Here is a 23,878-nt window from a genome sequence, read left to right as displayed (position 1 = left end):
CTGAAATTGGCAGCCCAGTAGTAATGTCTAAAGTTGTGTAAGCCCATACCCCCCAAAGATTTTGGCCACTGAAGAAGCGTTTTACTAATCCTAGCAGTCTTTTTATTCCAAATAAACTCTAAAACTAACCTATCCAGTTTTTGAAAAAAGGATTGGGAAAGAAAAATGGGAATGCACTGGAACAAATACATAAACTTTGGAAGGGTATTCTTTTTTGCAGAATTAATTCTGCCAGCTAGGGACATGGGGAGCACAGACCATCGTTCAAAATCCGTCTGAACCTGAAGCAGTAAATTATCAAAATTGAATTTTAAAAGTTCTTGAAATCTATTGGTTATACAAACCCCAATTTTAAATGGTAAAATGTGCAAAGGGTATTTTTTGGCCGCTGCATTCAGTGGAAAGAATTCACTTTTGCTTAAATTAAGCTTATAACCAGAAATAAAACCAAATAATTTTACAACATTAAGGACTGCAGGAGCTGAAACAGAAAAATCTGAAATATAAAGAATATCATGGCAATATCGATGGCAATAGCAAAAAGGAATGGGCTTAGTGAGCATCCTTGACGGGTGGAACGGTAAAGATTGAAGTATTCTGAGTGAGTATTATTTGTCCTAACTGAAGCCTGGGGGACAGAATACAAAAGCTTAACCCATGATATAAAATTTTCCCCAAAACCAAATTTCTTTAATATATAGAAAAGGTATCCCCATTCTATCCGATCAAATGCTTTCTCAGCGTCTAATGATAGGACAGCTTCTGGGATAGAATGGGGAGATGAATTATAAATAACATAATCGACAGCAACTACATAATCGCCTGATATTAAAAAATGAGTGCCTGCCCTTAATAAACCCTGTCTGGTCTGATGATATAATTGAAGGTAAAACTGATTCCAGACGCAACGCTAATAATTTTGATAAAAGTTTGAAGTCAACATTAAGCAAACTAATAGGACGATACGAAGAGCAGTCCAAAGGATCTTTATCTCTTTTTAGGATCAAGGAGTTTGAGGCCTGATTAAGTGTTTGTGGGAGCTTTGATGACTTAAATGATTCATTGTACATATCTATTAATAGGGGGCCCAATTTGTTCAAAAACTTCTTATAAAATTCGACTGGATACCCATCTGGCCCAGGACATTTGCCACCCTGCATAGAGGAAGCAGCTTTGGTAAGTTCCTCCATAGTGATGGGTGATTCCAGATGGTCAACTAAATTAGAATCAACTGTAGGGATACTGAGGGAACAAAAAAAATTGTCAAAATCAGAGAGGTTGGCAGTTTGCTCAGATGCATAAAGAGAAGTATAATAATCTCTAAAATGATTATTAATTAATATGGGATCTGTTGTTGTGCCTGAAGATGTTTTAATCTGCGGGATAAGATGGGAGGATGTTTCCTGCCGCAATTGGAGAGCCAGCAACCTACCTGCTTTATCACCCTCTTCATAATACCTAGATCTAGTTCTGAGCAGTAAATTTTCCACATAACTTGTTGAAAGAATATCAAACTCAGCCTGTAATAATTGACGTTCCTTATAAATATCTGAAGATGGTGTAATGGCATATATATTATCTAATTGAGTTATTTTCTGTTATCTCAGAACACCTCTTTTTATTTAACCTTACTTTATGGGAAATATATGAAATAATTTCCCCCCTAAAAAACGCCTTCAGAGCCTCCCAAAAAAGAGATGCAGATCTCGGGACTGCTATTTGTGGATATGAAAAATTTGATTAGAGAAAAATTCCACAAATCTGTGATCCGATAACATACGAGTATTGAATCGCCACAATGGGTGTGTGCCATCAAGCCCCTCAAACTAATATATTCATGGTAACTGGTGCATGGTCCGATATTATAATAGCTTTATAATCACATGATTCCACTGACGGGAAAAGTCTGTTATCTATTAAAAACTAATCAATACGTGTAAATGTTTTATGAACGTGAAAAGAAAGAAAATGCTTTACTATGTGGATTTAAAAAACGCCAAGGGTCAGAAACAGGCAATTCCTCCATACAAGACTGAATAACGCGAGCAGATTTTGAGGGTGAATTATGTTTGAGAGAAGAACGATCAAGGTCAGGATTGAGCCAACAATTAAAGTCCCCTCCCAAAACCAAAAAAACATGAAGAGGTGTCTGGCAGGGAGGAAAATAAACGTCTAAAGAACTTGTCATCATCCCAATTAGGGGCGTAAATGTTAACCAATAGAAGCGCAGTATTACCAATTCTCCCTGAGACTATAACAAACCTGCCATTTGGATCCGTTTTTACATCTGAACATACAAAGGGTACTGATTTGTGTATAAGGATTGCTGTGCCTCTGGCTTTGCCCTGAAATGTGGAATGGTAAACTTGACCAACCCATCTTCTTTTTAATAACTGATGGTCTTTAGTTTTAAGATGAGTCTCTTGGAGATAAACAATGTGTGCCCCTAAGTGATTGAAGGTGATGTAACACCTTACTACGTTTGACTGGTTCATTTACCCCCTTACAGTTCCAACTAACAAACCTTAATTTGTTACCTAGTGGTTGACAATTTTTCTTAGATTGTGACATAGTGACATATTTAAAGTGGAAGTTTTACATCAAGTATACAAATAATAGTAATGTAAACATCTTGCAAAACACAGTAGATGGCTGACACAAAAAAAAAAGCAAAAAAAAAAAAAAGCAGCATCTCCCCAAACGAGATACAGAAGTAACCCTTCCCTTAAAGCAGAACTAAGTAACTTTTTTTACCTTCATAAATAGTTTTCTAAGTCCTTACGATGGTTAATTGACTTGTAGTGGTGTGTTTGAGTCGAGCACTAACCCTATCTGGCACGTCTATGCCAAAATACAGCACTTGGAACTTCAGGTGCACCGACCCGAAACAATCTCGCCTCATGTTCACGTTCACGCGAGAGTGACAAAATGCTTTACGGTAATTCGTCATCAGTCATGGCGGAGCAGCTAAAAAAACAGAGGAAACCATTGTCTGAAGATTCAAGGAAGAGAAAACGTCAACTAGACTGAGAGAGAGCGCATTCTCGAGTCAACCTTGGACCAGCCTTTACAGAATGGCGTCAACTAAAAAAGAGCGAAGGACTTCAAACCGATTCCGACGTGGCTTTTATGTTGTTGAACTTGTAAGTAACCTTTCCAAACAACTTTATTTTCTTACTATTTCCATTAGATCTATAGTTATTTCATGTCCTTCGAGATATAGCCACTGTTATGTAGCATGTATTTAGCCTATCGGCTCACAGAGATGCAAGCAGCATGCTAATGGGCCCTTCGCTAAGCCCCACCCTCCTTAGTTACTGTTGCTACGCCTGTCAAGCTTTCGCACCTGGCAAGTCATTTACAGTATGTATACACCAGTCTCAGACATTTCCAAGGAGATAATTAGTCATTTTTAGCGAACAGGTGAAATATCTGAGAGAGCAAGGCAAAAGGGACTGCAGTATGCTTTCGAGGGATATTTCCATGACATAATATGCAATGGGTCAGTTCGCCCTCTGTTTGTCATGTACAGGCTTTATGTGAGACAACTACAGTTCAACCGGTAGTTTCAATAGTATAGTAAATTCCCAGAATATTGTTTACATTGCGTCAGCAACTGGCTTCACTTTAGACCAATGCAAGATTTCAAAGGTAGTGCCAAGGCATGCGTTGCTCCTGACTGTTGTCCAAATTGAGTATTCATTTCTTTTTCAAAGATTTACATACATTGTACACACAGTGTGCTGTAATAAGACTGAATTACTTTTTTTTTTTTTTTTTTTTTTTTTTTTTTTTTTTTAGTTACAAACGTTGGAAAACCACTTCTACACCAAGCAAGGGACAGCAAAGACAACCACAGATACCAGTGTCTAGCATCACAGAAGAGTCGGATTGTGTTCAGTATGTTTCCCAACTACATTTACAAATTATGACGTTAGGAATTAATTTTAACGTTCATTTTATTTATATTTTAACCTTAGATATGATTCAAATGAAGGTCTTGGTGTTCAGCCACTAGAAGTAGCAGCAACTTTGGAATCAAGGTAGTTGGTTAATTATTTATTTACTTTTAGCGTATGTTTGTGCCGATTTTATATATTTCATGCTTGACATCACATCGATAAAAAACCTTAATTACATATTCAAATCTACATTTTAGCCTACCAGTGTTGTCTTTTTGTCGATGCTTTGAGCTGACTCTTTGTTGGAAGTGAGCCGAGAGAGCCACAGGGGAAGCAAATTTATGGAGCGAGTTGCAGGGATTTGGAGGCAGGAACAGCGCTTGAATTTCTCAGGGTGCAGTCCAAATGGGTGGGCAGCAGGAGGACAGTTCTCACTCTGGCTTTAACTTGACAAGTACTGTAGAGAGACAAAAGTGAAGTGATAAATTATGCGTTAGCATATTGACTACTTTTTTTTTTTATTCCTAACAGGCCGGGAATGTGAAGCAAAACTCTGTTTTGCTTGTTTGGACACGCAACATTGTTAACCATTTTTGGTTTTGCAGCAAGCAGGCAGACACTGAGGAGCAGTTCAAGGTACGTTGCAGATAAGGACATATAAAGTATTGTACGTATACTGAAGTAGTATGTGAAGACCTCATCAACACGACAGCCAGTAACACAGTTCCTCGACAAACCATCCAAACAAGTTACTGTATTGCCTGTAATCACAATTGCACTACTGCAGTCACTGTCACTTACCTCTGCTTCTGATTTCTTATAAGGGCTTTTATATATTTTACAAATGATGTGGGTTGGAGTACTACACCATGTGTGTAATGAGCATTCATGGGCAAGTAGTTGCTGTCAACACGAGCCACTTGAGGAAGGCATCCAGGTCAAGCCTTGGATTAGGCAAGGTAGTTTGTTCCTGTTGCAGTAGTTGCCAAAGACTCATTTACTTACAGTATTTGTTGACAGGTTCAGAAGCTCACCAGGCACTAGCGGCAATTGTGCTCAACAAGAGATTTTTTAACCTGGTGGAGAAGTTCATAAACTTCAGGTAATCACTTGCATAAGTAATGTAAACTATGATGGTAATTATGCGAGCACAAACATGTATATTTTTGTAGGGGTGCAGGTAAATTTTAGACTAATGTAGTGAAAATGTTGTTAATGTTTTTGTTTCTCCCATTTAGGAAAACATCAGAACTGGAATGCTTCCAAAACCACATACTGATGTATGCAGCAAAGCGCATGTCCTACACCCCGTTTGTGTAGTCCAGAGCTGCGCTTGGAGTATTTACGATAGTATTTACGACAGTGTGATTCACTGAAGAAACCTGTAGGGGGAGCTTCGCAAATCTTACTTAGTTCTGCTTTAACATTAACTTATACAAACACACCGTGTCAACGTTAATGCTACTTAACAGAACTTGCGTCACGTTGCTTCGGAAAAGGTAACAGTATTTAAAGTGTAAACACATATTCAAGCAAAACAGCATTTATAAAATCGTATGAAGTCCCATTCATAAGCATAGAATAGATCAATAGGACAACTGTAGATGAGCCATAATGTTCAATTAACCAGTAACCCCTAAGGGCGCATATTGCAGTCACGAGCCCTCAATAATGGGGGGCCAGTATCATAAATAAACATTATGATGTCCGTCCGTGCTATTCAGGCCGATATTTGACCCATTTGTAAACTATATATCGTTACCTGAAGCCGCAAACTTCAGTGCGGCAGATGATTCCAAAAACTTGTGTGAAACTCCATCAGGTAGTGTGATCCTCAGCACCGCAGGAAAGAGCAAACCAAACTTGACTCCAGGACATGAGTGGAGAACACGTTTAACATCTCTGAACGAGGCCCGCTTCTTAGCCACAGCCGTAGTGTAATCAGTGAAAATGGACAGCTTCTTTCCGTTGTAATTAAGAGGGGAGAGTTCCGCAGCCTTTTGAAGAAGCTCAGTACGAACATGAGAGTAATGCACTCTAATAACGAGAGGGCATTTTACGCGGAGTGTACGATGTGCCCGATCCAACAAGGGTTTATCTTGGAGCTGCAAAATTTCCTGCAAAAGTTGGGCCACATATTCAGTAGGGTGCAAACCCTCGCTACCCTCGGGGAGACCCACTATACGAAGATTGTTTCTCTTGGAACGCCCCTCCAAATCCTCGCACTTGGCATCAGGTGGGTTACTCGGTCACTGAGCGACATGATCAAATTTTCAAGTTCCGTTATATGGTCGCTATGATCTGACAAAGCTCACTCCAGTACTTTTATGGTGTTGGCTTCAACCATCTGTTGCAAAGGTTCCATCCAGCCTTTAACATCTGTTCGCACTGTAGCAATCTCCGAGCGCAAATCAGTAGATAATGAGTCAATTTTCTGACAAATCTCATTCTTGACAGAGTTCAACAATGCCTGGAGACAAGTGACATTCTCGGGTGAATTATCCGCGGGGAGCACACTCAACTGGGATTCGTTAGCATCGCCTGAGGGGAGTGGGGCTTTACTGCGGCCTCCTTTACCGTCAGTTTTGGACCGAGACAATGCCATGTTTACAGCTTATGATAAGTACAAAAGTAAGTCCCTGTGTTTATGAAGTTAGTTTTAAGTATTGTTTTTTTTTTTTTTAAAGAAATTGGCACTTTTATTCAGCAATGATGTATTAAATACATTTGAAAACAGATTCAAATAAGCAATGATTTTAAATTGCAATATTATTTCCCAGTATTACTGCGTTTGAATGTATTTTAATCTTCAAAAATGATATGTTTTCAAAAACATAACAAAAAAATCTTACTGACCCCAGACTTTTGAACAGTATTGTATCATTTCATCTAGGATGAGTTAAAATTATTGGACAGTTATGTTTGACTGTTTCTCTTGTTATATATATATAACATCTATTATATTTCACTGCATGATTGTACAGACACAAGACCCTGGAGTTCCAGCCTCTGTCCCCAGAACCATTGCAGATGTGACCAGTCCTGCAGAGTCTAGCAGTATTGTCTCGGTAAGTATTTTCAAATTCTGTTGGTCTAAAAAGGTAATTGAATTTGCATATTAACTGCCACAACTCACTAGTCACGCAAAATAGTGCTAGCAGCTGACACATTTCTAAAAACAGAACAAATGTATCAGGGTGATTCTTAGACTATGGGCACTTTTATGTTCTTTGATCATATTTTAAAAAATACATATAATTTTTGACAAATTCTTTTTTCTTTGTCAAACTATCAATTTGCTAAAAATTTGCTAAAAAATTTACTATCTTTCTTTTATGATTTTTTCATACTTTCCAACCTCCTTATAGGTGTCAAAATCACTGTTTTCTCCTTGTCGCACACCCAGACTTTTAAACTTCAACAATGAAAATACAGTGTAAAAATATGACTTATCTGGTAACTATTAATGTACCTGAATTAAGCACTAGTAAAATAATTAAAATACATTATAGTAATTAATGTGAGACTACTATCAATATTACTTTTTATACAAAATATAGCTGGGTCATTCTACAGAAACGTCCACTTTTCTGTCCCTAGACTTTACAGAAATATTACACTTAAAAAACACTTTAGGATTACAATTTTTTTATATTTTAATATGAAACAATATGTTATTTGAACAATGAAACCTTGTTGAGCCATCAATGTGGCAATATTTGTTTTTTAATTAATTATAAAAATTCCAAGCGCCACAGAAGTGCTCGTCCCCACAGTCATGTACAGAGGGAACGTGCTTTATTTTGAGCTCACAAACAGGTTTTTCTACCATTTCAAATACAATAATGTATGCATAACTATCAAATGTATAATGTAAATGACATAAAAAAAACAAATGCTAAATAAATATTATAAAATTTTTAATGAATGTAGTTGTCCCCTGGTGTTGTGTCACTGGTGTTACCTTTAACAAAAATCTCTTATTTTGAAAGAAAAAAATCACACTGATGGCATCACTTGACTTCCTTCTTCCTATTTCCTGAAGATCAATGAAGAAAGGCCAATGAAAAGTCCACTGTCTCTTTTCAGTTATCAGAAATTTTAATTATAAAATCATATTTTCATATGAAGCTTTTAGTTGAAGTCACTGGTGTGACCTACTTTATCGCTAGGGAATTTTAAAAAACTAGAATACAAATGGATTAAATTACTTGATTTAGTGAATATATCATAATTTACAACATGTGGATTGATTCCTTGCAGCAGCCATTTTGTAAAATGCATTTTTCATGAAAAATGTCACTGGTGTTACTGTCACTGGTGTTACCTTTTTATGAAAATATCACTGGTGGTACTCACTGGTGTTACCGTTTATAGATAAACTTTATTTAAAGCTATTCATTTAGTTATTTTGCATAAAAAAGCACTAAGATTACATGATTCTAACTTTTCTTTCTCATTGTTAATCCTCCTTTGGTCAGATATGGCTAAATTAAGGGGATTTGGCTAAATTCAGTGCAGCGACTTTACAGACAGTTTTAAAATGTTGTTTATAATCTTTTTCTGACTGCTTTCACTAAGTGTCAATGATAGTCTTTTATTGTACACCAAATGTAAAATTTAGTCCAAACTACTTAATTATAGTTGAAAAATTAAGGATCTTTGGTCCTATGTATACGTCACTGGTGATTCATTGTGTCACTGGTGTTACTGTTTTTGTCTTCACATTAAATAAAATGTCATATGTGAATGATAATAATTTTACATTCATTGAATTCTGCTACACTCAAGAATTAAGTGTAAGGATTGTATCATACTTGTTTATATAGGTTTTTCAAATATTTTATTGTTTAGCAAATCATGGTTGCGCAATTGAATTAACATCATTCAATCACACTTTTAACTAACCTGATTAAAATATATAACACATATCTCCTTATTTCTGCATTATCATTATTATTCTGTAACTCTGACTGCATGTGCTGAAAAAAATGAGAAATAATTTCATAAAATGTTTAAAAATGCCAGAGAAGTAAGGTAACACCAGTGACAAAAAGAGGGACATGCAGTCTTTAAATAATGTACAAAAAAATAAAAAATCATAAGTGTCATTTATGTGATTCTAAAGTCCAAGTGTAATATAATATGTGTTCTAAGTTTAAATGTTAAAAAAAGAAATACATTTTAAGACTTTTTATACAAAGTGGACGTTTCTGTAGAATGACCCAGCTGTCACACAGTATTGGTGTCATTTCCACCACAATGCAGTAATGTCCCTTTAAAAAGTTTGTGTGAAAGATTGTTTAGGTGGTTTCTATGGAAACGTTCAGTGACATCAGAGCACATGATGGACTTGGAGGGAATTTTAAATTTTCATCAACAACAAATGAAGAAAAATCAAGGTAAATATTGCTAGATCAGTTAATATATTTATTCTACGTCATTTCCAAACATGCTGTACCTTCGAGGGTGTTTTTAAAAAGCTAAAAAATTTAAGTTAAATAAGAGTATTTTGCATACATCACATGCTAAGTATTAATTCAAAGCTAATCAGTGAAGCTATCTTCCATTTTTTCCCAAAAAACTACATAAATGTCATTTCCACCACAGTCATTTCCACCACACTGCCCTCTGTGGTGGAAAAGACAGCATGTGGTGGAAATGACAATTATGGTTAAAAAGTACAATTGATATGGATTGTGAGAGTAGATTTGTGCAATACTTTTTGTATTATAATATGTTACAATACTTTTTATATTTATATTATAATATTTTTATTTCTAAATTATATTACTTTTATATTAATTGATTTCATTTTTATCTATTTTTAAGATGCCACCTAAGACAACAAAAGAAAGGTCACAGGTCTATAGGGACAAAATAAAAGCTGACCCTATAAAATATGAAGAGAGACTTAAAAGAGACAGGGAGAGATACCTGAGGAAAAAGGAAAAAGGAGTAGTAAAAGCAATTGCAGGTCTGTCAAAGCGGGAGCAACGCAAACAAAGAAGACAATGGAAAATCAATCAAAGAAATAGAAGAGAGGAGATTAAAAAAACCCTCACAATGCAGGCCTACCTTTCCACCACCACACCGCCACATTCTCCTGATGTTGTCTTGCAGCCAGAACACAATGTTGACCTGCCCCCCACACCACCTTCTGCCCGATCTCATTCCCAAAATCAGAGGGGAAGGAAAAGGGTAGCAAGAAACCGACAAAAAGTGTATGCAGCACTGTATGAGAGTAACACCAAGCTTGAGAAAGCTTTGCGAAAGGCAGAGAAATACCGCCAGCGGTACGAGAGACTGATGAAAAAAATGAGGCAGGCTGACTCTCCAAATACAAAATCCAAACGGCAAATGGTAACAGCACCTAGCACTCTACGAAGAACTTTAGTTTTTCACAACGCTCTAATCGCTGAACTGAAAGACAGATATAAAAATCTCCACTCAGACAGGGACAAACACATCATTTCCAAAATAATGGCAGGAAAAGTCCTTAAGAAGTATCGACTACTGAAAATGGCCAAAAGGGAATTTGGCTTTTCACCCAGAAGAATGAGAAGTAACAAAAAACGGACAACAGCATTTACTTACACACGGAAGAAACAAAAGAACAGCATTAGCCCAGCCACAGAAGAAAAAATAAAACAATTCTTAGAAAGAGATGAGAATAGCAGAGCATCAACTGGAAAAAAGGACACTGTGACCAAGAAAAAGACAAAAACACAGAAACGATTCTTGAATGAGCCTCTGGAAAAACTCCATAAGAAGTTTAGGAAGGAGTATCCTGACATCAGGATTTCTAAGAGTGAGTTCTGTAAGAGACGTCCGTTTTGGATTGTAAAGCCCACAGTTAAGGATAGAGACACATGCCTCTGCAAGACCCATGCCAATCTGCAGAATATGGCAGACAAACTGCTTTATCATAAAGTCATTAAAAGCAGCAACATTGAAGATCTGATTGTATCCCTGTGCTGTTCGCCAAACTATACCAAGCAATGTATGTACAGGGAATGTACCATTTGTGAAGCTAAAGAATTGGAAATCTCAACCTTTGACCCTGGGACCCAAACATTTTGGTATGAATGGAAGGGAAAAGCTGAGGAGAGACTGAAGAAAAAGAAAGATGGTAGTGAAGAAAAAAAAATCACAGTCCATTTGACAGTTAAAGAGAAGGTTACAGGTACTCTGCATACTTTGCTTGAGGACTTTCGCTTAGGACTAAAAGAAAAACTTGGCAAACATGTCTATAACATCAGACACCAATATGCTGCTCTTCGTGGTTTAAAAGAGAACCTGAGTGAAGATGAGGTTGTCCTCCATATTGACTTTGCAGAGAATTTTCTTTGCAAGTACAGCAGCGAAATCCAAGCTGTACACTTTGGTGATTCGCATAAACAGACCTCACTACACACTGGTGTGGCCTACACCAAAAACAGTGTGATCTCAGTCTGTTCAGTCAGCTCCTCTTTTCGTCATGACCCCTGTGCTATTTGGGCACATCTATCAAAAGTCCTCACTTTCCTGAAGGATCAATACCCCACTGCTTCAGTGCTACATGTGGTCAGTGATGGGCCGACCACCCAATACCGCTCCAAAAAGAATTTCTACTTCTTCACCAACATTCCATATCAGATGGGCTGGAAGAAACTCACTTGGAACTTTCTGGAGGCTGGCCACGGAAAAGGCCCTGCTGATGGGATAGGAGCAGCAGTGAAAAGAAGAGCTGATGACATCATAGCTAGAGGGAAGGACATACCAAATGCTCAGGTGCTCTTTGAGGAGCTTCAACAGCAAAAGTCTGCCACAGAGCTCTTCTATGTTGAGCCTGAAGAAATTGAGTGTATGGACACTCATTTGCCATCCGAGCTACAAACAATCCGTGGCACAATGAAGATTCATCAGGTAATGGTTGACAGTCATCTAAAACAAATAATTTTACATGAACTAAGTTCACTAAGTTCAAACAGTTTTTCCTCTCCTTTCAGATAACCTCTGCTAGCCCAAGCCAAATGTCATGGAGAATCCTCAGTTGCTTTTGCTCTGCACCTCATGACTGCAAATGTTTCAATCCAGAAACAGTCATGTTCCAGCATTGGGACGAAGCTTCCCCCTCAACCAGTACATCGCATCCTGACACACCTCACATAGGTCTGCGGCACATTGTTGACTTGAACGAGGGACACGTTGGTCAGTGGTGTGCTGTGAAGTATGATGGAGATATTTATCCTGGCATCATACAGGATACTGATGTCTACAGTGGTGCTCTGGTTAAAACCATGAGCTGTGTTGGTCTCAATCGTTTTTTTTTTGGCCTCTAAGGGATGACATAATCTGGAACCAAACCAAGAATATCATAGGCCTAATCCCTGAGCCTGTACCAGTGACCAAACGTCACAAGGAAATTATTGTGTCTGTTTGGGAAGAAATATGTGAAACACTTAATTAGATGTGGCCTCGAATCACATCACACACATATGCACACATGCACACATACACACACACATGCGCACATGAGCAACGCTCTCTCTCTCACACACACATATGCACACATGCACACATACACACACACATGTGCACATGAGCAACGCTCTCTCTCTCACACACACATGCAAACATACATACATTCACACATTCAAGGTGCTCAAAATTTTCCACATCTCTGTTTAAATGTTACAGTTTCAGGTGTTCTTTGCAGTTACTCTTTACAGAAGATGAGTGTTCATTTAAGAGACCAATAAGAACATTTCAGAACATCAACCTCATAATTATCTCACATTGTTGAATTTTTTATGCATCTTTTGTTGCTTATATTTTTGCCTTGCCATCAGTTGTGTCAGTTCTTTACAGTATGCACTGTAACCGTTCATCTGTGAGACAAATCAGTTTTATACATCAACCACACCTGTTTTAGTGTAGTGCTGAGTTTGTTTAATGACTCTGTGAATTGAGTTTAATGAGTGTGATGAGATTAAGAATTTTTCTAATAAATATATCTACTGTTTCTTTACATTCACGTTCATTCATTGTCATTTCCACCACACCCTGTCATTTCCACCACCACCCTGTCATTTCCAACACCACACACATTTTTTTTAAAATATTTAAAAAGTTCTCATCACACATTAAATATTTATCCAAAATTTATGATATTGTGCTCTACTTAGTATAAATATTCAAGTTATTTATTTTCAAATAAACTCTTACCCAAACAAATATTAAATTTCAGAGTGTGACAGGTGTACAGTTCAGCATTTGGTCCTTAGGGCAGTTCATTTATCTCATTAACAAATATATAATTAATGTACATTATGGAAAAACTGGTAAAACTAGTTACAAAAATGATCTTAGACAATTCTTGAGTGGCATAAGTTATTCTATTTTTTAATAACAGCTGTATATTGAGATGTGGTGGAAATGACATTTGTTCATTGCAGGTCGGAAAAAATGTAAAAACAATTTCTCTTGTAATCTGTAGGGCCTCGCTCGACAGAACTTACCAATGACTTTATCAATGAACAACATGATTGAACAAAGCTTCATTTGGTCCAAAAGATCCATTTCCTGACAGGAAACACCTAGCCTTAACAGAAGTGATGACGTGACTTCTTTTAACAAAGGACTCTGTCTAAAGGACTTCTTAGCTCATCAGCAATAAACTAATCAGTACCCATCACGTGGATCTGATCACATTAAATCTATTGATTCTCTCACAAAACCCTCTTGTATTATCGGACGGAACAGGAAAACACCCATCAACGGATTTAAAGACGAATCTGTCCTATCAATACCTCCCTTGTATTGAGCAATCCATCCTGACCCGGTCACTCGTGACTCCGGTCAAAGTGTAAACTATGCTTAAGGACTCAATCTTGAATCTCAAAAGGGGACAATTGTTTATCTGTTAAAATATTAACTATATCTAGAATAACGCATGATATGATGGGATTACTAACATGTTGGAGTCAATGCATTATATGTTTGTATTCCCATATGCATTTTCTTTCTCTTGTAATCATTGTTTTTAATTAGGTCAGTCTAGTAATATGTGTGGAAGAAGTGTGTCATGTTTGAGCTCTAAATACAGAGTTTATAATTCTCTGTAATTCTGTGTGAATGAAACATTGAAATTCAGTATCAAGAAAATATTAAGAAACTTTATAAAGTTGTTAATAAAACAGGAGAATGTTCTGCAGATATCACGCGATGTGATCAATAGACAATAGACGAGGCGTGTCTAATCTCCGTAGCAACGTCTCATTGGAGGATCGCATCTGAAGGATGGAGCCAAAATTGCTCCTTTAAAACTATGCTGTCCGAACAAGCTAAAGAAGGAAATAGGTCAGAAAGCGCTCGAAATCGGTCAGAAATCGGTCAGAAGTCGGACTGAAGCACAGTCGTGGAAGCCCGGTAGCCGAAGCACCGCTACTTTGACCACAGCGGAAAAGTCGCATGGGTCATTGAGAACTGATTGACCGGGGCTGATTTTCCATCCTTTTCCTCAACCACGAGCCGCGCCGCTGATCATTCAACAAGCCGTCACATCCAGATTCCAAAACACTTCGTGAAATATCTGACCAAAGTCTCCCAAGAAGTGAGCCGCTCAAGCCAGGCGCTCAGAACAGTTGCACCAGCCAGCAACATCCTTCAAAGCTTCCGCGCAACCCACAGGGCTTTCCCGAGAAGACGTCACCTGAAAGACAGCCAATCCAGAACGGGATTCCGCTGTACACGAGTCACGGAACAACCCGATTACCTCAGCTGTCAGAGCAAACGCAGGTACAAGCAAACTTCTCTCTCTCTTGCTGGAAACTGGTGAAACTCCTTTAAACCTAAAGAATCAAGCCAAAGCTCTGCTTTTGTGATTTTCCTCAGGTTATGAGTTAAGTTAGCACTGAACTTGGGACTTTTCATGACTCATATCAACTCCGCGAATGTGTGTGCATGTATGTATGTATGTGTGTGTGTGTGTGTGTGTGTGTGTTTAGCCTTAGTTTCTTGTAATCATTAGAAGTAGTCAATAAACCTTGTTTTGATTTTCACATATACGAGTTTCTTGTGCTGTGTGTCAAATTACTGCCTTAAACGTAAAAGATCAAGTTACCTCTTGCTTATAATATAATAATTACAATAATAACAATAATCATAATAAAATATTGTTACTGTTGGCCGCAAAATAATATTTTATCCAGAATTGGTAAAATACTCTAACCTAATAATTGATGAAGTGTTAAATATTAATTCTGAATCATTTACAGTGAATCATTTACAGTTGATTCAATTCTTATTCCCTGTAACAATTAAATTGAGCTAATAAATAGGCTAAGTCCTTACAAATCTAAGTTCGTCCTCTAACAGACCTTAAAACTAGACACATTATTTAAACTTATGAGACTGTGTTATGTGACTTTTGAACAAGTTTTTTTTGTTCAACTTCACAAGGCTAAAAGTGCACCTAGTTGAAGAAACGCCCATCAATTTTGTCCTATTTCCCTGACATTTAACCAGTAGCTTCCTAAAACACATTCAAGCTGAAAAACAACAACAATGTAAAGTCATAATGTCAGTGCTTGGCTCCTCTAAGGGTCAACTTGATATTATATTTAAAGAAAACAATTTATGGTTGTTAATATTCAGATGAGATTCAGAAGGGAAGCTTTCCTGCTGTTGATGTTTTATATATTACACTGGCTTTAAGAATATTTGTCATTTCATTGCTTTTTGGATGACATTAGTGGTTAATACAAAGTTACCAGTTTTATTGTATCAGTAATCATTGTTATACCAATGGTATTTAGGTGAAAACCATAATTACCATAATAATTTTATGTGAGGGTAGTCTAGGATAAATAAAGATCTTATTAAGCTCTTGCTAGACTAAATATATTGTCTTTTTCCTTTACAGACTGCTTCTCCAGGGGCATTATTGCAAGCTTCATCTGCAGTTCGATTTCATCGTTTGTGGTCAGAGACCTTGCCACCAGAGGATGACAGGTGGATTGCCAGCAGGCTTTTTGAAAAGGGGGCCCCAGGGAAAACCAGAGCTTCGTGACAACTTACAGCTCTGGTATTAGCCACCACACCCAGCACTTACATACTATCAGGCTCCAGCTCCAGACAGAATATGTTTGTCATGCACTTTTGCTGTGGATGCCATACAAGCTGTGGAGGGTCAAGGATCTCTGTCCCAATCCCGGTGTGGACAGCATCAGCTGACAGGAGGCGGTCTGCACAAAAGGGCACGGCAGGTTCTGGACATCGATAGGATGTACAACATAGTCACAGAAACCCTCATCTGTACCAAGTGTAAAGCCTCGCATGTGTCCTGGAGTCAGACTGTCCTGCAACAGCTAGATCTGGGCCATCGCTCTGAGTTTTGGATCATCCTCACACGGAAGTAAGTACAATTTCATTCCACATCCAGTTGATAGCCCATCATCACATATATTTGCAAATACTTTACAAATCAAATATGTAAAATGTATGAACGTGTGGATTTTGCTTTTCCTAAGGTATGCCTGTGATATGCGGGTCATTCGGCTCCTACATGAGCGTAGACTAGGCAACAGTTCCTCAACCAACCTAGGGTGTTGCCAATAAAATTCCAGGAATCCCCAGAGCCTACAGTGGTGCCAAGCTGCAAGTGGCTGCTCACAGTGTACAGTCAAGACATCCTGACAAGGCTGGATGAAATCCATGAAAGGATAACATCTACGTATGGATCAGTCTTAAAGATGGATTCCACTAAAAATGTTAGCAGTGGATTTTTGTTAATTTATGCTGTTTGCTATTATATTATCATCAGAGCATGAGTATCATACTCTACAAGGTGTGATGTTTCATTACACTGCATGCTTCCTGTCATCTACAGCAGATCACTAAGAAGCTGGCTGGGACGGCGAGGGGAACGAGACTCTGGCTTATGTGGGATTACAAATTTGTTCTATGTTATATTTAGGTTCCAATGTAATAGTATATGAACTGAAAACTTTATGTATATTGTGGCAAGGCAGGCAGACCAGGTGTCTGAGACACTAACCTTTTGTCTCATGCATTTCCTGACCATGTGGCATGACCAGCTCAAGATACAGCTGTGCTTTTGTCTCTATGATAATGTAAAGGTATAGGTGATACTGCCAGACTGATTGGATTAGCACCTATGCATTTGAATGACACATTTATGCTGATTAGATCATGGCTGGGAAATGTAGGCAATGATCTGATTCCTGTACTGCATTTGCATCCTTTGTTTAGATTGTCCACACCCCTACTCTATGTATCCCTCCCCCTTGAATGTATATGAACTACCAAGTCACTGCCTTAGTTAGATTTTGGATGACCACAGCGACGCACAGCGTGTTTCTCAATAAAGAGTAACTTCTGCTTCAAGAGATCCCAAAGTCTCCTGGTCTATGCTTCTGAGATTTCCAACAGTTTTGGTGCCGTGACCCGGATAGAGCTTCTCACCTCAAATCAGATTGGAACTTCAAGCACAACAAAGATCTGATCCAAAGGAAGATCCAGGCTGAATTTTCCTGTTCACCCAAGGGTTGGTGAGTGATACTCTATCCAAAAGAACCAAAGACCAGTACTAATGTGTTATCCTCTGCGCCGTCAGAGAAGAGTTAACAGACAGCTGTAGGGTTTGGTTAACTAAGTTATCCTCTAAAAATGTTCTTTTAGAGATGAAGTTTATCCTCTGTTCAGGCAGGGAAGATTTTAGCATCACGTGCTAATATTGGTTTATCCTCTGTGAAGTTAGGGAAGTTTTATCCTCTGCTTTATAAGGGAAGGTTGTTTATCCTCTGTTTAGGCAGGGAAGATTGGCATCACGTGCTAATGTTGGGTTATCCTCTGTAAAGTTAGGGAAGTTTTATCCTCTGCTTTATAAGGGAAGGTTGTTTATCCTCTGTTTAGGCAGAGAAGATTTAGCATTATGTGCTAAAATTGGTATCCTTTGTTCAGACAGGGAAGTGTGTTGTCCTCTGTTCAACGAAGGTTGACAATAGTTGATCTGTATTAACAAGTGTACCCTCTGCTGATCAGAGAAGTTTTAGTGTTTTGATTGTGTGGTAACCAAGGAACTCACAAAATGTTTAGAAAGAATGCTAGACTGATCCCCACAACTGATAAAGGTGGTCTTGCGACTCCTTTGTGGTCAGATAGTGAATTCAAATCACAGTTAGGAGTGCAAATGAGCCTAATAGTCACTGAGAAAGTTAGACAAGAACTCACTCAGAAATATGAGATCCATCCAGACAAGATTTGGTCTGTAGATGAGTGTAAAAAGGTACTAGGAGCATGTATTCGCAAGAACAATGTGAAAGGCATTATCTGCTGCCATAGAGAATTTGGTTTAGCGCTAGCTACACAACAGTCTCAGCGTAACTCAGAGCTAGAGGAACAGAACAAAGAGCTCCGTGCTAGAGTAACTTCTTTGACTAAGAAATTGAACCGCTGCAAAGCTGCAGAAAAAACTGATGGGGATGAAGTTAGTCAGTCTGATAACAATTACCCTGATTTACAAGCTTTCTTTGAAAAAGATGTAGCCATCCAATCAGTAACTGATGTGCCCCTAGATTCAGTGAAGGTGTGTGGTGCTAGGAGAAGATCTCAGGGAATTGAGGGAATTGACAGTGTTCCTCCAAATTCTTCTGTTGTCCAAGTACAAACTGTTGCCAAGGCGCTAAGACCTAAAGATGTAGAGAGACTATCCCAGAGCTTACCCTCAGCACGCACAAATTTTCCTGAATTTAGAAGTGCATTGATAAGCAAAATGCGTCTCTATGACATGTCGTTGACTGAAGTCACACAGCTGATGTCACAAATTCTAAATGAAACTGAATTCAATAGTTTTGAGTCTGCTGTTACTTCTGAACTACAACATGTCAGTAAAGGCGATTTGAGAGAAGGTGTTTTGAAAATTATAAAGAATATCATGGGACCCAAAATAGACTGGTCCAGAATCACTAACTGTGTGCAAAGGAAAGAAGAACCTGTGAGTGAATACACTGAAAGGTTTTGTCAGTCAGCTGTGACTTACAGTGGAATAGTTGATGATTCTGAATGTGTGCTAGATGACAAGGGACCCTTAGTCCGCATCTGGTCAGATGGCCTTTTAGTCGAGTACAGAAAAGCCTTGCCATTCCTAGATCTAACTTGGTCTAACAAAACCATCAGAACTAACCTAGACAGCTTAGCTACATGGGAAAGAGATGCTGATGTTAAGGCAAAAGTGAGAGTAGCAGCAGCTACGTTTAGCACAACAAATCAAGACAATAGATGGCATAGAAAAGAAGGCAAATGCTACTACTGTGAAAAACCAGGTCACTGGGAGAAAGAGTGTAGGAAGAAGTTGCAAGATAGTAAAAGAAACAATATGCATAACTCTGTTCCTTCTCAGCCCGCCTACAACCCTGAAGTAGTCCCGCCAAGTTACACTGAAACTTTAGGACAGCTCGCTCAGGCTCTTCTAAAAGCACAAAAAGAAAAGGAAAAAAACTAATTGTTGGGGCTGTGAGTAACTACCTTTCCCCTGTAATCCATCACAATGACCAAAGAATTTTTGTGAAAGGTAGCATACAAGAGAAAGAGATTGACTTTTTGCTTGATACAGGTGCAGAAATTACAGTAATTCCTACAAAATTGGCTGAAGGTTTAAACATCCCATACAAGAAAACTAAACTTTGTTTAACTGGTGTAATAGGTGAAGATTCTGTTTTGTATGAAACCCCGTCCATAGAGGTACAGTTAGGCCCAAAGACTCTGACTACGAAATTGCTATGTGCTCCATTAAATACAGGTGCAATTCTAGGCATGGATCTACTGAGACAAGTGCATCTAACTTTAGACCTGTCCTCAGAATCTGCTAGCATAAAAATTTCCTCAGCACAAGTTTCTACTAATAATGCGACCACTCCTGAGTATGCTTTCTTACAGAATCATCCAATTTGGGCTAAAGACAAGGATGATTGTGGGTTTTTGACAGGTGTAGAACCAGTCAAATTGACAGGAACTCCACCTCCTGTTACCAAACAATATCCGATCAATAAGGAAGCTATACAGGGAATCAAACCTATTGTAGAAAAATTGCTAAAGCAAGGAGTGCTAGTTAAGACTAACAGTCCCTGTAACTCACCCATATGGCCCATCAAGAAATCCAATGGGACATGGAGACTCACCATAGACTACAGAGTAGCCAATAAACATATTGATAAAATCACCCCCCTAGTAGCAGATCCATCTACAATTTGTAATGGCCTACCATTAGATTGCAAGGTATTTTCAGTAATTGATATGTCTAATGGATTCTTTTCTGTACCATTGCACTCTGACAGCCAGGCATGGTTAGCTTTCACAGTTGACTATGAGCAATATCAGTGGACACGGTTACCACAGGGATTTCAGAATTCCCCAACTATATACCATCAGGCTGTCAGACGTGACTTGTGTGACCCAGAATGTCCAGTCAAACAGTCCACTATGATTCAATATGTTGATGATATTTTGATTGCCTCTACAGATCACGAGGTACATCAAACTGAATTGGCAGCATTGTTGGACTATTTGCAGAAAAGAGGACACAAATGCAGCTTTCACAAAGCTCAAATTGCTAAAAACCAAGTCACATTTCTGGGTCAAACAATTGGTGCAGGAAATAGATCCATTACACAGGATCGAGCTGCTTCAGTCAAAGCCATAACTCCACCTACTAACATTAAAACACTCCGATCATTTTTAGGAACAGCAGGTTACTGTAGACCTTGGATTGAAGACTATGCCTCGATTGCTCAGCCACTCTATGACTTGTTGAAAGGCCAGGTTAAAGATTCTGATACTGTTTGTATGGAAGAAATTCATCTCAAAGCTTTCAATGATTTGAAGAGAGCACTATGTCAAGCACCAGCATTAGGAATTGCCCAATCTGATAGGCCCTTTGTGCTTTATGTCCATGAACACTTAGGCTTTATGACTGCATGTCTAATGCAAGATCATGGGGGCAGTTTACGCCCCATTCATTACTATTCTGGTAAACTTGACATAGTCGCTCAAGGGATGGGCCCATGTCTTAGAGCAGTGCAGGCAGTTCATCTAGCTCTTCAGGCTTCATCAGGAATGGTGTTAGGACAGATGGTAAATGTAAGATGCCCTCATACAGTGTCCGCACTAATGAATCAAGCAAAAGTCACTTCTGTCACCTCCTCTCGTTGGGGAAATTGGTTAACAACTCTCACAGCCCCGAACATTGTTTTACAGCGTGCGCCAGTCACAAACCCATCCTCATGTATGATGTCTACAATGACTGAAGTTGTGTTAGAGGATGAAGGAGAAATGACTCACGATTGTGTTACGCTTACATTTGCAGCTACGAGTGAAATAAAAGAAACTCCTATAGAGAATGCAGAATTGGAGTTGTTTGTTGATGGTTCAGCTCAAGTTATTAAGGGTAACAGACGAGCAGGCTATGCAGTAACTTCCATCACTGAAGTGGTAGCTTCAGGTCGACTTCCAGATCATTTTTCAGCTCAAGCTGCAGAACTAGTAGCCTTAACTAGAGCATGCACGCTAGCTTCAGGATCGGTAGCAAATATCTACACTGATTCCAGGTATTCTTTTGGGATAGCTCATGATTTTGGTGTCATTTGGCAGAGTAGACAGTTTCTAACTTCTGCTGGATCCCCCATTAAGCATGCTGGATTAGTGAAAGATCTAATGTTTGCCATGAAACTTCCAAAGAAATTAGCAGTGATCAAAGTGAAAGCACATCTCACAACTAATACTACGGAAGCTAAAGGTAATGCTCTTGCTGATGTAGCTGCTAAACAGGCTTGTTATTATGCAACAGTACAAGTGTGTTCAGGTAGTACAGCACAGAAGACAATTCTGCCTCCTGAATCAATAATTGATCTGTACAAAAACGTTCCTCTATATGAAGCATGGACATGGTTAGACAAAGGAGCCACAGCGGATTCATCTGGTTGCTGGACCAAAGGGGGAAAGTATGTTGCTCCCGAATCACTGCTGCCATATTTGGCTCAACAAATACACAATTTGGGTCACAGTGGTCCAGCAACGATGAATCACAGGTTCTCAAATCAATGGTGGAATCCAAAATTCAGAAATGTAGCTACCGAAACAGTCAAAAGATGTGTTACATGTCAGAAAAATAATGATGTGCCAGCAGCAACTACAGCAGCAACACATACCCCAGCTCCACCAGGACCATTTCGTCACCTGCAAGTTGATTACATATCGTTGCCTCCTTGTAAGGGAAAAACTGATGTTTTGGTAGTAATAGACAAGTTCTCAAGATGGATAGAAGCTTATCCAACAGGGCGTGCTACAGCTGCACATACTGCTAAATGTCTTGTCACTGATTTTATTCCCAGGTGGGGATTACCAGATTACATTGACTCAGATCAAGGTACACACTTTACAGGACAGGTAGTCAAGGAAGTGTCTAAAATGATGACAATTAAGTGGAATCTTCACTGCCCCTACAGGCCACAAGCATCAGGACAGGTTGAGAGAGCTAACAGAACAATCAAAACCAGGCTAAGCAAAATGCATCAGGAAGGAGTACCATGGGTCGAGGCACTGCCAGCGGTACTGTGTAGCATGAGAGCGTCACCTAACAGATCAGTAGGACTGAGCCCTCATGAGATTATTACAGGACGCCCAATGCAGATGCCAGGTGTGATTGATCTTAGAAATGCTGATGTACACATTGCCTCAGATGCTCTGATCACTTACTGTGAAAACCTCACAAAGGCAGTACAGAGTGCCAGAGAGAGAGTTGAGTCTTGTTGGCAGACTCCACCGGAAGGTGGACACACAATCATCCCAGGTCAGTGGGTCATGATAAAGTCATTCAGAAACAAGCCGTTAGAGCCTAAGTGGCAAGGACCACATCAAGTGATGCTGATTACAGCTGCTGCAGTGTTGTGTCAGGGAAGGAAAACCTGGACTCATGTGTCACACTGTAAAGTTGTTCCCCCACCTACAGGGATAGGATAGGACACACAGACCAGTGAGGAGCCCAGGAAGGAACCGAATGCAATAGGCATCGGGGGTTAATCCTGCGGTGAAGAATACCTCATAGGCCTTCCCCCACTCACTAGTCCATCCTTACCTCACTGTTCTTTAGGTGTCACAAGAATTAAGAAATAGGGAAAGAAGGAACAACAATAGCAGACTTAGATTGAACAGAGGATACAACCCTAGTGTTTGCAGACTTTTACAACACATACTGCTCTGTTGTCTTTTGTTTTCTTTCTTACTCTGTGCAGATACCACTTGATAGCTGTCCCGAGACCCATACGCACCGACCTCCTGACCTGCGTATGAAGACAACTAGACCCACTACCGAGCCAACTGTCACGGAAGAAAAAATAAATAAATAAAAAATACACAACGCAGAGAATCACATACGGGAACTTCAGTCATCCATCAACATGATCAAGATTGCCATACTAGTAATCATCATGGACATCGCACAAAGTGTAGACTCCAGAAACAACATATTCTTAGAGGTGATGAATATGTCAAGAAATGCCTTGTTTGCTGGAAAGAACGTTTGCATGCCACACCCACATTCAGTAGGAGCAGGAATTGCGTGGGTGGCACACCCCATCTCCAACTGTGACACATGTACCTTATTCGAAGTTCATACCAGTGGAATATACAACAAGAGTGCATGTCACAACATCACAACTCCTCCAGCTTCTCCATGTTGCATTCCTGGATTACCATCCTGCAACCTAACTTCAGCTACTCCCATCATGAACGATCTACTCTTGCCAATTATTTTTCCTTGGTGCGTGGAAAATTATGTTCCAGCCTCGACTCCATTGGGTGAAATTCCTCGTGAACGTTGCAACCTTATAGTCGAAAAGAGAACAGCATCCCATGTGGACATTACTCCATCAGCAGGGAGAGAGGAAAAGGACTTAGAAGGGTGTCTTAACCGGACA

At 39.1% G+C, this 23,878-nt stretch overlaps 1 protein-coding gene across 1 annotated transcript; it reads left to right on the top strand.

The window, feature by feature from the left end:
* The first annotated feature begins 9,165 nt into the window (after positions 1-9,165).
* Positions 9,166-12,964, top strand: LOC125245603. Its single transcript, XM_048156273.1, has 3 exons — positions 9,166-9,304; positions 9,735-11,810; positions 11,894-12,964. Exons 2-3 carry the CDS (start codon positions 9,735-9,737, stop codon positions 12,224-12,226), a joined length of 2,409 nt encoding a protein of 802 aa, XP_048012230.1. The 5' UTR covers positions 9,166-9,304; the 3' UTR covers positions 12,227-12,964.
* Positions 12,965-23,878: the final 10,914 nt, after the last annotated feature.

The sequence above is a fragment of the Megalobrama amblycephala genome, linkage group LG14, assembly GCF_018812025.1.
Source record: "Megalobrama amblycephala isolate DHTTF-2021 linkage group LG14, ASM1881202v1, whole genome shotgun sequence".
Taxonomy (NCBI): Eukaryota; Metazoa; Chordata; class Actinopteri; order Cypriniformes; family Xenocyprididae; genus Megalobrama; species Megalobrama amblycephala.
Note: the sequence above shows the minus strand (reverse complement) of the source record. Positions and strands in the feature narration are given on the sequence as shown.

Coding starts and splice junctions, on each gene's coding strand:
- LOC125245603 (XM_048156273.1), top strand. CDS start 9,735: ATGCCACCTAAGACAACAAAAGAAAGGTCACAGGTCTATAGGGACAAA. Junction 11,811..11,893: donor GCACAATGAAGATTCATCAG/GTAATGGTTGAC, acceptor CTCTCCTTTCAG/ATAACCTCTGCTAGCCCAAG.